Source organism: Oncorhynchus mykiss, chromosome 12, assembly GCF_057628025.1.
Source record: "Oncorhynchus mykiss isolate SJ-2025 chromosome 12, ASM5762802v1, whole genome shotgun sequence".
Classification (NCBI taxonomy): Eukaryota; Metazoa; Chordata; class Actinopteri; order Salmoniformes; family Salmonidae; genus Oncorhynchus; species Oncorhynchus mykiss.
The window spans coordinates 35,415,142-35,429,910 of record NC_143033.1 but is presented as its reverse complement, the minus strand read 5'-3'; the positions used below and the strand labels follow the sequence as shown (position 1 = coordinate 35,429,910).

Sequence of the window (14,769 nt, the reverse complement as noted above, 5' to 3'; positions counted from 1 at the left end):
TGATTTTGCGTCACAAAGACGTTATAAATTAAATGAAAATGTGCATATGAAAACCATAACTTCCACTCAGATCGGTAGAAACGGTAAGAAAAATTGGCATTCCACATGAAAGTGTGCAGCCGACTTATGTAGCCTATTATCGGCAACTTCAGGAGAGTAACGGCAGAATCTGCAGGAGCAGGAGAATGGTTGGGTCAGGTTTTTTTATTTTCTTCTTCTGGTTATCTTGATCTCTGGATCCCTCTTGAGTTATTTGTTTCTTATTTCATCAAACAAAGTGCTTAAAGTATCAGACAAGCTGAATGCATATAGACACATAAGGTTTGTCTGTATATGAAAAAATACACATTTAAACATTGACCAGACTACTTTAGGTCAACCCAAGTTTTTGTTGTTGTCGGGGACAACTCTATAAAGCTATGTGAGCGCCATTTCAGTTCGGACAAGCATACTGTAAGTCAAGTGAAAATAATTATTTCAGAAAGACTAGCAGCCTACCTAAACCATGCCTATTGTCCAACAGAATGCATTCAACGGAAATGTGTCTTCCGCATTTAACCCAACCCCTCTGAATCAGAGAGGTTTGGGGGCTACCTTAACTTCTTCGATATAGGGGGCGCTCTTTTAATTTTTGGATAAAAAAACGTTCCCGTTTTAAACAAGATATTTTGTCACGAAAAGATGCTCGACTATGCATATAATTGACAGTTTTGGAAAGAAAACACTGACGTTTCCAAAACTGCAAAAAATTGTCTGTGAGTGCCACAGAACTAATGCTACAGGCGAAACCAAGATGAAATTTCATACAGGAAGTGCCCCAGATTTTGAATGCGCAGGAATGAGCCTACACTTTCTGTCGTTTCCCCAAGGTGTCTGCAGCATTGTGACGTATTTGTAGGCATATCATTGGAAGATTGACCATAAGAGACTACATTTACCAGGTGCCCGCTTGGTGTCCTCCGTCGAAATTATTGTGTAATCTCCAGCTGCGTGCATTTTTCCATTTGGTTCAGAGGAGAAACCAAACTGCCTCGAATAATTTATCATCGAATAGATATGTGAAAAACACCTTGAGGATTGATTCTAAACAACGTTTGCCATGTTTCTGTCGATATTATGGAGTTAATTTGGAAAAAAGTTTGGCGTTGTAATGACTGAATTTTCGTTTTTTTTTCTTAGCCAAATGTGATGAACAAAACGGAGCGATTTCTCCTACACAAATAATCTTTTGGGAAAAACTGAACATTTGCTATCTAACTGAGAGTCTCCTCATTGAAAACATCCGATGTTCTTCAAAGGTAAATTATTTTATTTGAATGCTTTTCTTGTTTTTGTGAAAATGTTGCCTGCTGAATGCTAGGCTTAATGCTATGCTAGCTATCAATACTCTTACACAAATGCTTGTGTAGCTATGGTTGAAAAGCATATTTTGAAAGTCTGAGATGACAGTGTTGTTAACAAAAGGCTAAGCTTGTGAGACAATATATTTATTTCATTTCATTTGCGATTTTCATGAATAGTTAACGTTGCGTTATGCTAATGAGCTTGAGGCTATGATTACGCTCCCGGATACGGGATTGCTCGACGCAAGAAGTTAATCGACATCTAAAATGAAATTGTATCACGCAATTCTACCGTCTATTTTTAGACTAGCACAAAAATAAGTGAAACTTGACAAATTATCCAATGGACGATGAAATTTTGCTGGTAAAAAAGTGGAGGTGCAAAAACATAAGTTTGCACCACTTTTACTTTTCACCATTTCTAAGCCAGCCATTGAGCCAGAGACAGAAGAAAGTCAATGAACTAAGTAGACCAGACCCAGCTGCTATTGCATTAGTGTCTATGGGAGAGCCACCCCGTTAAGTAAGTTTTTTTCAATGGTAAATGGTCTGAGTGAACCATCGTAATTTATCCACCATCTTTGCTGTATCCAAAGATTATATTATTTAGCTCAGCAGTCAGTCACTTGCAAAATTTGCAGGTGGTTATGAATAAAAAACAATGCCATGCTGGTGGGTGGTATGGTACCATTCAAATAAAACCCAGCCCTGAAACAAAAAAACATTGACATGCCATTGCATAGGAAAAGACACGTCATTGGCACAAATTTGCTTGAAGCGGGCAGTTATGTTATTTCAGCCCAAATATATCATACTTTTACAAAAATTATGACTTATTGATATGAATGAGGGAAGTGGAAGACCCATTCAATATTTTTTTGGTGGTTGTGATGTTGCATTGGGTAACATCTGGCCATCGTCTTTCTACTCGAAAAAGTGGATTTCTACTGGTGTTGGTGTTTTTAAATTTTTTAATTTTAAATGTATTTCACCTTTATTTAACCAGGTAGGCAAGTTGAGAACAAGTTCTCATTTACAACTGTGACCTGGCCAACATAAAGCAAAGCAGTTTGACACATATAACAACACAGAGTTACACATGGAGTAAAACAAACATACAGTCAATAATACAGTTGAAAAATAAGTCTATATGCAATGTGAGCAAATGAGGTGAGATAAGGGAGGTAAAGGCAATAAATAGGCCATGGTGGCGAAGTAAATACAATGTAGCAATTTAAAATACTGGAATGGTAGAATTGACAGTAGATAAGTGTGCAAAGTAGAAATACTGGGGTGCAAAGTAGCAAAATAAATAAATATAGTAGGGGAAGAGGTGGTTGTTTGGGCTATTTATAGATGGGCTATGTACAGGTGCAGTGATTTGTGAGCTGCTCTGACAGCTGGTGCTTAACTTCTTACGCCTGAGATCCCGCTAACGGAATTAATAAAAGATACAAGGGTTATGCATGGAACTTTAGATAAACTTATCCTTAATGCAACTGCTGTGTCAGATTTTTTTTAAACTACGGAAAAAGCACACCATGCAATAATCTGAGTGCGGCGCTCAGACACAAAAACAAGCCATACAGATACCCGCCATGTTGTGGAGTCAACAGAAGTCAGAAATAGCATTATAAATATTCACTTACCTTTGATGATCTTCATCAGAATGCACTCCCAGGAATCCCAGTTCCACAATAAATGTTTGTTTTGTTCGATAAAGTCCATCATTTATGTCCAAATACCTCATTTTTTGTTTGGCCAAACAAAAAGTCAAAAAGATCCGTTACATTTCGTAGAAACATGTCAAACGATGTATAGACTCAATCTTTAGGATGTTTTTAACATAAATCTTCAATAATGTTTCAACCGGAGAATTCCTTTGTCTTTAGAAATGCAATGGAACGCAGCTACCTCTCACGTGCGCATGCCTGACTGAGCTTATGGCCTTCGTACCAGACCTCTGGTTGAAGCAGCTCTCATTCTCTCCTCCTTCACAGTAGAAGCCTCAAACAAGGTTCTAAAGACTGTTGACATCTAGTGGAAGCCTTAGGTAGAGCAATCAGACCAAATTTACACAGTCTTGGATAGGCAAAGAGTTGAAAAACTACAAACCTCAGATTTCACACTTCCTGGTTGGATTTTGTCTCAGGTTTTTGCCAGCCATATGAGTTCTGTTATACTCACATACATCATTCAAACAGTTTTAGGAACTTCAGAGTGTTTTCTATCCAAATCTACTAATTATATGCATATCTTAGCTTCTTGGCCTGAGTTGCAGGGAGTTTACTCTGGGCACCTTATTCATCCAAACTACTCAATACTGCCCCCCAGCCATTAGAAGTTAAAGCTAGTGAGGGAGATAATTGTTTCCAGTTGGAGAGGAAGGAGAGGTGGCCAAAGGAGAAATTGGCTTTGGGGGTGACAAGTGAGATATACCTGCTGGAACGCGTGCTACGGGTGGGTGCAGCCATGGTTACCAGCATGCAAAGATAAGGTGGGACTTTACCTAGCAGGGTCTTGTAGATTACCTTGAGCCAGTGGGTTTGGCAACGAATATGAAGCGAGGGCCAGCCAACGAGAGCGTACATGTCGCAGTGGAGGGTAGTATATGGGGCTTTGTTGACAAAACGGATTGCACTGTGATGGACTGAATCCAATTTGTTGAGTAGGGTGTTGGAGGCTATTTTGTAAATGACATCGCCAAATTCGAGGATCGGTAAGATGGTCAGTTTTACGAGGGTATGTTTGGCAGCATGAGTGAAGGATGCTTTGTTGCAAAATAGGAAGCCGCTTCTAGATTTAACTTTGGATTAGAGATATTTTATGTGAGTCTGGAAGGAGAGATTACAGTCTAACCAGACACCTAGGTATTTGTAGTTGTCCACATATTCTAAGTCAGGACCGTCCAGAGTAGTGATGCTGGACGGGCTGGCAGGTGCAGGCAGCGATTGGTTGAAGAGGATGCATTTAGTTTTACTTGTATTTAAGAGCAGTTGGAGGCCATGGAAGGAGTGTTGTATGGCATTGAAGCTCATCTGGAGGGTTGTTAACACCGTGTCCAAAGAAGGGCCAGAAGTATACAGAATGGTGTCATCTGTGTAGAGGTGGATCAGAGACTCACCAGCAGCAAGAGCGACATCATTGATATATACAGAGAAGAGAGTCGGCCCAAGTATTGAACCATGGGGCACCCCCATAGACTGTCAGAGGCCCGGACAACAGGCCCTCAGGTTTGACACACTGAACTCTGTCTGAGAAGTAGTTGGTAAACCAGGCGAGGCAATAATTTGAAAAACCAAGGCTGTTGAGTCTGCCGATAAGAATGTGGTGATTGACAGGGTCGAAAGCCTTGGCCAGATCAATGAATACGGCTGCACAGTATTGTTTCTAATCGATGGCAGTTAAGATTTCGTTTAGAACCTTGAGCGTGGCTGAAGTGCACCCATGACCACCTCTGAAACCAGATTGCATATCGGAGAAGGTACGGTGTGATTCGAAATGGTCTGTGATCTGTTTGTTAACTTGGCTTTCGAAGACCTTTAGAAAGGCAGGGTAGGATAGGTATAGGCCTGTAGCAGTTTGGGTCAAGAGTGTTCCCCCCTTTGAAAAAATCCTTATTGAAATTCTCAATTATAGTGGATTTATTGGCAGTGACAGAGTTTCCTATCCTCAGTGTAGTGGGCAGCTGGGAGGAGGTGCTCTTATTCTCCACGTCCCAGAACTTTTTTGAGTTTGTGTTGCAGGATGCACATTTCTGCTTGAAAAAGCTAGCCTTGGCTTTTCTAACTGCCTGTAAATATTGGTTTCTAACTTCCCTAAAAAGTTGCATTTCACGGGGGCTGTTCGATGTAAATGCAGAACTCCACTGGATGTTTTTGTGTTGGTTAAGGTCAGTCAGGTCTGGAGAGAACCAAGGGCTATATTTGTTCCTGTTTGTACATTTCTTGAATGGGGCATGCTTATTTAAGATAGCGAGGAAGGCATTTAAAATAAATAACCAGGCATCCTCTACTGACGGGATGAGGTCGATATCCTTCCAGGATACCCGGGCCAGGTCAATTAGAAGTGTGTGGGGGGGGGGGGGGTGTTTCAGGGAGCGTTTGATAGTAATGAGTGGATGTTTTTTGACCGCTGACCCATTACAGATGCAGTCAATTAGTCAGTGATCGCTGAGATCTTGGTTGAAAACAGCAGAGGTGTGTTTAGAGGGCAAGTTGGTTATGATGATATATATGAGGGTGCCCGTGTTTACGGCTTTGGGGTTGTTCCTGGTAGGTTCATTGATAATTTGTGTGAGATTGAGGGCATCAAGCTTAGATTGTAGGATGGCCGGGGTGTTAAGCATGTCACAGTTTAGGTCACCTAACAGCACGAGCTCTGATAATAAATGGGGGGCATTCAGTTCACATATGGTATCCAGAGCACAGCTGTGGGCAGAGGGTGGTCTATAGCAGGCGGCAATGGTGAGAGACTTGTTTTTAAAGAGGTGGATTTTTAAAAGTAGAAGTTCAAATGGTTTGGGCACAGACCTGGATAGTAGAACAGAACTCTGCAGGCTATCTCTGCAGTAGATTGCGGCACCGCCCCCTTTGGCCGTTCTATCTAGTCTGAAAATGTTGTAGTTGGGGATGGGGATTTCAGATATTGGTGGTCTTCCTAAGCCACGATTCAGACACGGCTAAGACATCCGGGTTGGCAGAGTGTTTTATTCACTGCTTTAGCACAATCTTAGGGAGGAGGCTTCTAATGTTAACATGCATGAAACCAGGGCTTTTACGGTTACAGAAGTCATCAAAAGAGAGCGCCAGGGGAATAGGAGTGGAGCTTGGCACTGCAGGGCCTGGATTCACCTCTATATCGCCAGAGGCACAGAGGAGGAGTAGGATAAGGGTACTGCTAAAAGCCATGAGAGTTGGACTTGTTGGACGCCCGGAACAAAGAGTAAAAGGAGCAGGTTTCTGGGGGCGATAAAATAAAGTATAAGGTATAGTGTACAGACAAAGGTATGGTAGGATGTGAATACAGTGGAGGTAAACCTAGGCATTGAGTGATAATGAGAGATATTGTCTCTAGAAACATCATTGAAACCAGGTGATGTCATCGCATGTGTGGGTGGTGGAACTGAAGGGTTGTATAAGGTATAATGAGCAGGGCTAGAGGCTCTACAGTGAAATTAGCCAATAAACACTAACCAGAACAGCAATGGACAAGGCATATTGACACTAAGGAGAGGCATGCTTAGCCGAGTGATCAGAAGGGTCGAGTGAGTAGTGAGGTTGGTTGGGGTCACGGCGATTCACACAGCTAGCCGAGCCATGGGTAGCAAGCTAGCAGAAGATGGAGGTCTGTTTTTAGCAACCCCGTGCATTTCCGTCGGTAGATTAGTGAGTTCCGTGTGGTAGAGGGGACCAATCCAATTGTCAAAATAGTTAGTTATAGTGGCCCAAGAAGATAGCAGCTGATATGCTCAAGACAGCTAACAATTAGCGGGCCGCAGTTAGCAGGGCTCCACATCGGCAGTAAAACAGGTCCGGATAGGTGATTGTAGCCCAGGAGTGGCTGATGGAACTCTTCAGCTGGCTAGATCCGGGATAATTGGTGTTTGCGCCGGAATCGACGTTAGCCAATAGTCACGTGGATAGCAGCTAGTTAGCTGCAAGATCCAGGTGTAAATGTCCAGAACTTGCGGTAGAAATCCAGGGATATGGACAAAAAATCGCATTGTCACGTTGTACAAAACTGCCGATAGCTTTCCGAGCTAAAGGATAGCTGATGACCGCTAGCCGTCGTTAGCTGAATACTAACGTTAGCTTGTGAGCTGGTTAACTTCTGGCTAGCTTCTGTTGTGGATTTCGTTTACGAGGTGAATAATACTTTTGAAAAAAAACAAAAACGATCTGCACCACATTTGGTGAGGCGGGTTGCAGGAGAGTGTTTTGATGCTGAGTTTTTAGAAAAAATATGTAAAAAGATATGCGAAGAAAAATATACAAAACATATACATGGGACGGGACAAGACGAGGACAAAGGACGTCTGACTGCTATGCCATCTTGCAAACCATAGGAATAGAATATAAACGCAATAGAAGCGTTGTTTCTTGTACTATTGTCTCTTGTCTTTAGAGGACTGTTTCACTGATGTCCTTTTTCTTCTGTCTTTATTTTGTCTTTCTTTTCTTCTGTTAACTAGATGTTCTTTGTTAGCTAGCTAGCTTATTCCAGGATAATCCCTAGCAACTGCTTAGTAACTGGTAAACAATTCAGCTAGCTAAGATAACTACAATTTTATGAAAAATCTTCTTTGATTGTTGCTTGTTTTGCCTCCAATTCAGTCTTGCAGTTTTCTTTAGCTTTTTTCCAATGTAATTCACTCTAAAAACATGTAAATTTCAATATTTGTAGGAGCTCATTTTTTTTCAGCAGCTGCTGCTCAATTTGCTCAATTTGGAATTAATCTATAACATTCCCTGATCAAATTTACTCTGTTTGACTGTCAAGATATTTTATGTTAAAAAAATCTGCGACTCTGAAAATGGTGGTCTTCACGCTTTTGAGCATGATTTGGTGGTCCTTGGAATGGAAAAGGTTGGAACCTCTGATCTATGTTGCATACTGGCAGACAGTGTATACAGTCAGGTCCAAAATAATTTGCACCCTTGATAAAGATGAGCAAAATATACTTTATTTTATACTGAGCTATATTTTATGCTAATTTAAAATATATATTTTATACTAGGCTAATACAATTTCTCAGAATAGATTTCGTTTAACATGTTTTTTTTTTTTTCAAAGATGGGGTCAAAATGATTGGCAGCCCTGTTTTCAAGACCTCACCTTGCGAGTATAGCGGCACTGAGCCTTTTTTCTTAAATGTTTTATGAGATTGACCATCCGAGTCTTAGACCATCCGTCCATACATAATCTATCCAGATCCTTGATATCAATGTAGAAAATAGTAAAAATAAATAAACCCTAGAATGAGTAGGTGTGTCCAAACCTTTGACTGGTACTCTACATCGGTCCATTATCTATTCTACATACTTTAGTTGTTTTAAGTTTACACTGACAACGTTTTCTAACAGAAAATACCTTATTGATATAAGTTGAGACCCTTTGCTATGGGACTCGAAATTGAGCTCCGGTGAATCGTGTTTCTATTGATCATCTTTGAGATGTTTCTACAACTTGGATTCCACATGTGGTAAATTCAATTGATTGTACATGATTTGGAAAGGCAAAGGTCTATATAAGGTCCCACAGTTGACAGTAGATATCAGATCAAAAACCAAGCCATGAGGTTGAAGGAATTGTCTGTAGAGCTCCGAGACAGGATTGTGCCAAGGCAAAGATCTGGGGAAGGGTACCAAAACATTTATGAGCATTGAATGTACCCAAGAACACAGTGGCTTCCGTCATTCTTAAATGGAAGAAGTTTGGAACGACCAAGACTCTTCCTAGAGCTGGCCGCCCGGCCAAACTGAGCAGTCGGGGGAGAAGGGCCTTGGTCAGGGACGTAACCAAGAACACGATGGTCACTCTGACAGAGGCCTTTTATGGTAGAGTGGCCAGACGGAAGCCCCTCCTCAGTAAAAGGCACGTGACAGCCCTTTTGGAGTTTGCCAAAAGGCACCTAAAGACTCTCTGACCATGAGAAACAAGATTCTCTGGTCTGATGAAAACAAGTTTGAACTCTTTGGCCTGAATGCCAAGCATCACTTCTGGAGGAAACCTTGCACTTTCTCTATGGTGAAGCATGGTGGTGGCAGAATCATGCTGTGGGGATGTTTTTCAGTGGCAGGGACTGGGAGACTAGTCAGGATTGAGGCAAAGATGAATGGAGCAAGGAACAGGGATCATTGACGAAAACCTGCACGAGGGCTATCGGGACCTCACAGGGGCGACGGTTCACCTTCCAACAGGACAACGGCCATAACCGCACAGCCAAGACCACACAGGATTGGCTTCGGGACATGTCTCTGAATGTTCTTGAGTGGCCCAGCCAGGGCCTGGACTTAAACCTGATCGAACATCTCTTGAGAGACCTGAAAATAGCTGTGCAGCAACGCTCCCCATCCAAGCTGACATGGCTTGAGAGGATCCGCAGAGAAGAATGGGCGATACTCCTCAAATACAGGTGTGCCAAGCTTGTAGTGTCATACCCAAGAAGACTCAAGGCTGTAATCGCTGCTTGGACCATCGGGTTCTTGGTCAGTTCGGCCGGGCGGCCAGCCTTAGGAAGAGACTCGGTGGTTCCAAACCACAATTCCTTTAACATCATGGCATGGTTTTTGCCATGATGTGGGACCTTAACATAGGAAGGTGTGTGCCTTTTCTAAATCATGTCCAATCAATTAAACTTGGACTCCAAGTTGTAGAAACATCTCAAGGATAATCAATGAAATAGGATGCACCTGAGCTCAATTTTTAGTCTCTTGGCAAAGGGTCTGAATACTTATGTAAACAAGGCATTTCTGTTATTTTTTTTTAAAATATTTTTTTGCCGGGAGTGGCTTCAATGATTTAGCAGAGGAAAACCAAGTCTGACGGAGGAGACTGATATTGGTCAACGATGATACTTCACCTAATCCATTACCAATCTACTGACTGACACTGACAAAACTACTAATATGGTGCACAATAATCTATCCTCCCCCATTTGGAGTTGAGATGCAGCTCAGCTTAGTCTTCAGACAGAAATATTGCAGCTGCACAATGCCTCAAGCACTGACTCACCTGGGGTGTCCTTCCTTTCCTTGTGTGAGAAAGATGGACACAGATATGAAATCATCCATCTGTCCTTCCTCAGGTGGTTTGGGTCTCAAGCCATGCTCAACCTGAGCCCCTGATCAGTGCAGCAAAAGCCCGCCCGGCTCAAAACTGAGCCAGGATGTCCAGTAGCTCGGGCTACCCCCCTACCCAGGGGAGCTTCAGCAGCGAGCAGAGCCGCTACCCACCACACTCTGTCCAGTACACCTTCAGCACCACACGTCACCAACAGGTAAGAAACTATGCATGAAGTAACATCATAACTCTCTCGCACTGCATCTCTTGCTATGTTTTTCTTAACACCTACTACCAGCAAGAATGACTTTCTCTCTCTTAATGCAAATTATTAACTATTACAAGATTCCCCAACTGGCAGCCCGTGGGCTGAATTTGACACACGGGCAATTTTTATTTGGCCCCCCAAGTTTAAAAAAAAACAACCAGGTTCTGTACATCCTGGGGTATACGTAGTACTGTAAGTGCACACAAGGGGCGCTATAGAATATTATTATTATTATTATTATTTAGGCAACTGGGGTGTTGATCCAGGAAGGGTTTGAATGTCTAGTCGCAAGCGCGTACTGATGGGACGCACGGGTAGATAGTAGCTAGGTTGGGATAAACTGGGCCTGGGTGGGTAAGAATGGGAGGGTGAGACAAGCTTGGTTTTGGGAGGTGGAGTGGTGGTAGGCTGGGGGGGGGGGAGTGAGTTGGAAGGATTTAATTATACTATAATATACACTACTTTTCAAAGGTTTGGGGTCACTTAGAAACATCAAATAAATCAGAAATACAGTGTAGACATTGTTAATCTTCTAAATGACTGTTGTAGCTGGTGATAACATAATATATATATATATACAGTGCCTTGCGAAAGTATTCGGCCCCCTTGAACTTTGCGACCTTTTGCCACATTTCAGGCTTCAAACATAAAGATATAAAACTATTTTTTTGTGAAGAATCAACAACAAGTGGGACACAATCATGAAGTGGAACGACATTTATTGGATATTTCAAACTTTTTTGATCAAAAACTGAAAAATTGGGCGTGCAAAATTATTCAGCCCCTTTACTTTCAGTGCAGCAAACTCTCTCCAGAAGTTCAGTGAGGATCTCTGAATGATCCAATGTTGACCTAAATGACTAATGATGATAAATACAATCCACCTGTGTGTAATCAAGTCTCTGTATAAATGCACCTGCACTGTGATAGCCTCAGAGGTCCGTTAAAAGCGCAGAGAGCATCATGAAGAACAAGGAACACACCAGGCAGGTCCGAGATACTGTTGTGAAGAATTTTAAAGCCGGATTTGGATACAAAAAGATTTCCCAAGCTTTAAACATCCCAAGGAGCACTGTGCAAGCGATAATATTGAAATGGAAGGAGTATCAGACCACTGCAAATCTACCAAGACCTGGCCGTCCCTCTAAACTTTCAGCTCATACAAGGAGAGACTGATCAGAGATGCAGCCAAGAGGCCCATGATCACTCTGGATGAACTGCAGAGATCTACAGCTGAGGTGGGAGACTCTGTCCATAGGACAACAATCAGTCGTATATTGCACAAATCTGGCCTTTATGGAAGTGTGGCAAGAAGAAAGCCATTTCTTAAAGATATCCATAAAAAGTGTTGTTTAAAGTTTGCCACAAGCCACCTGGGAGACACACCAAACATGTGGAAGAAGGTGCTCTGGTCAGATGAAACCAAAATTGAACTTTTTGGCAACAATGCAAAACGTTATGTTTGGCGTAAAAGCAACACAGCTGAACACACCATCCCCACTGTCAAACATGGGGGTGGCAGCATCATGGTTTGGGCCTGCTTTTCTTCAGCAGGGACAGGGAAGATGGTTCAAATTAATGGGAAGATGGATGGAGCCAAATACAGGACCATTCTGGAAGAAGTCAAAGTCCAGACCTGAATCCAATCGAGAATCTGTGGAAAGAACTGAAAACTGCTGTTCACAAATGCTCTCCATCCAACCTCACTGAGCTCAAGCTGTTTTGCAAGGAGGAATGGGAAAAAATGTCAGTCTCTCGATGTGCAAAACTGATAGAGACATACCCCAAGCGACTTATAGCTGTAATCGCAGCAAAAGGTGGCGCTACAAAGTATTAACTTAAGGGGGCTGAATAATTTTGCACGCCCAATTTTTCAGTTTTTGATTTGTTAAAAAAGTTTGAAATATCCAATAAATGTCGTTCCACTTCATGATTGTGTCCCACTTGTTGTTGATTCTTCACAAAAAAATACAGTTTTATATCTTTATGTTTGAAGCCTGAAATGTGGCAAAAGGTTGCAAAGTTCAAGGGGGCCGAATACTTTCACAAGGCACTGTATATATTTTTTTAAAGAGTTGCATTAAATAGAAATTGAACAATTTAAAGAGGAGCTGGGTTCGAGAGGACTATGTTTCCACCTACTGTAATAACAGAAGTGTAGGCACCCTGATAATTAAGAATACACAATTTTCCCTTATCCCAGCATATGGACCAAGAAGGCTGTTTTCTAATGTTGAATTGTACCGTACGTTTTGAAAAATACACTGAGTTCATTGTATATCCTACCAGGGAAAGATCTGGTGTTTTTTTATTATTTTTAATCAAATCCAGACAGGAACTATTATTTTAGCAAGTGTCCTAATTCATATATTCATATATATAAGTTTGACAGACTTAGTAATAAAATAAGCTAAATTATTTAGGGAGCCTTCAAAGAGGCTGAAATAATTTACAGGACACCTGGTGATTTCCCAACTACAAAAGAGTAAGAAAAGCTATTCAAGTATTGACTACATTTTTATTTCCAAAAACGCACTCAATTTACAGGATGAGAAAATGTATGATATAGTGATATCGGCTCATTCTCCGGTGTCATTCTTAATTACACCAATAGAAAATACATTCAGTGACAATTTAGAGAATTAACTGAGCACTTCTTCTGGACCCAAAATGTATTGAGTACCTAAACGATAAAATAACCTTTACCATTACAAATGTAGACAGAGGACAGAGAAAAGCCACCCCCGAATATAATTTGGGATGCCTTTAAGGTGTACATTAGGGGAACGATAGTCTCATACTAGGCGAAAGTTAAGTCTGATTTTTAAAATTAATATAGAACACTTTAAAAAGCCCATGTAAATATTTTTTAAGGTAAAGAAGAAAATATAAGTTCTCAACTTAAGCAAGAATACGATCTTTTACTTCTGAAGAGAGCCAACAACTACAGGTTAAACTCAAATAAACCGTACTACTTAATGGCAATAAACCTAAATCTTACAGGTCTCCCAAAATGAATACATGCAAACCAGTTATAATTTTAAAAGATAAAGATACAAAAGTAGTAGTTAGAAATAACAATGCGATTTAATGACAATTTTTAAAAGCTATGAAAGTTTTATATAAATCAGAATTAAACAGTTGGACCTTCTGTAGCCTTAATTGCTTCGGAGTTGTTGAGTCTATCAGCAGACAAAAAATAATCACTAAAAACAGATCATCCAAGAATACATTTTTGCAGATCTTCCGATATAGCTGACCAATATTGAAAACTCAGTGCCCCCCTTTGCAATTTGTTTTCTTCAAAGTACAAAAAATGTTGTCACATTTGACGTCCTAAAAAGATGGCACCACTTTATAGCGCTCCTAATACCCGCATGTAAATACTGAAATTCAACAGCATACAGTTTCATATGTCTTAATATATTGACAGTTTAATATAAAGATAATTTACATTTTGAAACATCCCGCTAAAGTGGCGTTATTGGAATGTCAACACATGCTAAAAACCTATTCATGCCTAACACGCAGTATTCAGAAGGCCACATCGATTAGCAAACAAACAGCAAATCCTACCGAATCCCCCACCAAGACATGGATCAACACGTAAACCCAGAGAAATCGATAAATCTGAAGGATCTATTTGAGCAAATGGGAAAGATGAACATGATTTTGTTGATGTTGCATCTGATGTCTCCATGATAAAAACAACTACTGAGCTGAAGGAAAAAAGTTGATGTGATACAAGAGCGGATGGATTGGGCAGAGGGACGGATTTCGACAGTGGAGGCCATCTCCCATCTGGAGAAGGGTAATGAGAATCACAAGAAAAAGTTGGTCATATTGTGGAATTGTGTCGAAGAACTCATTAACAGTGAGATTGGTTAATTTGAAAGAGGGGAATCTCGTGTGTGCAGAAAATCATTGCAGAAGGATTTGGATTTGTCGACAGGCACAAATTTGAAATTGAACCGAACCCATCGCAGCCTGACGAGAATGGGCCCCTGAGAACGGTTTTCACCCGCTTCATACTATCTACAGCCCGGGACAAGGTACTTAAAGTGACAAAGGATACGGGTGGCGTTCAGTGGGAAGGCAGCCGGCATTTTTTTTCTCTTCCCGGACCTGTCCAAGGAACTGACCATGAAGAGGAAGAAGTTTGTAACTGCAAAGAAACAACTACTCAAGAAGAACGTCAGGCACACACTGCATTCCCAGTGACACTGCTGTTTATTTGGAAGGGAATGAAAATAATTTTCAAGGACAACGTGGAGGCAGAGAGATTCTTGCTAGAGCAAGGTGTTTAGCCTAGATAAAGAAGATGAGAAAAGGTCATACAAGTTGAATTGTATGCCGTTTACAGTATAAGTGAAG

At 41.2% G+C, this 14,769-nt stretch overlaps 1 protein-coding gene across 12 annotated transcripts in view; it reads left to right on the top strand.

Annotated features, from left to right (window-relative positions):
- ncor1 (nuclear receptor corepressor 1) overlaps positions 1-14,769 on the top strand; it is a 124,287-nt gene that overhangs the window by 10,204 nt on the left and 99,314 nt on the right. For 10 of the 12 annotated variants that reach the window (XM_090192318.1, XM_090192321.1, XM_090192320.1 and 7 more), the window contains exon 2: positions 10,153-10,344. In XM_090192318.1, coding sequence (XP_090048444.1) covers positions 10,234-10,344 — 111 coding nt within the window. In that variant the 5' untranslated portion in view covers positions 10,153-10,233. Of the gene's footprint in view, positions 1-1,179; positions 1,299-10,152; positions 10,345-14,769 lie in introns of all 12 variants that reach the window. The other 2 variants (XM_090192315.1, XM_090192312.1) reach the window with 1 other exon arrangement.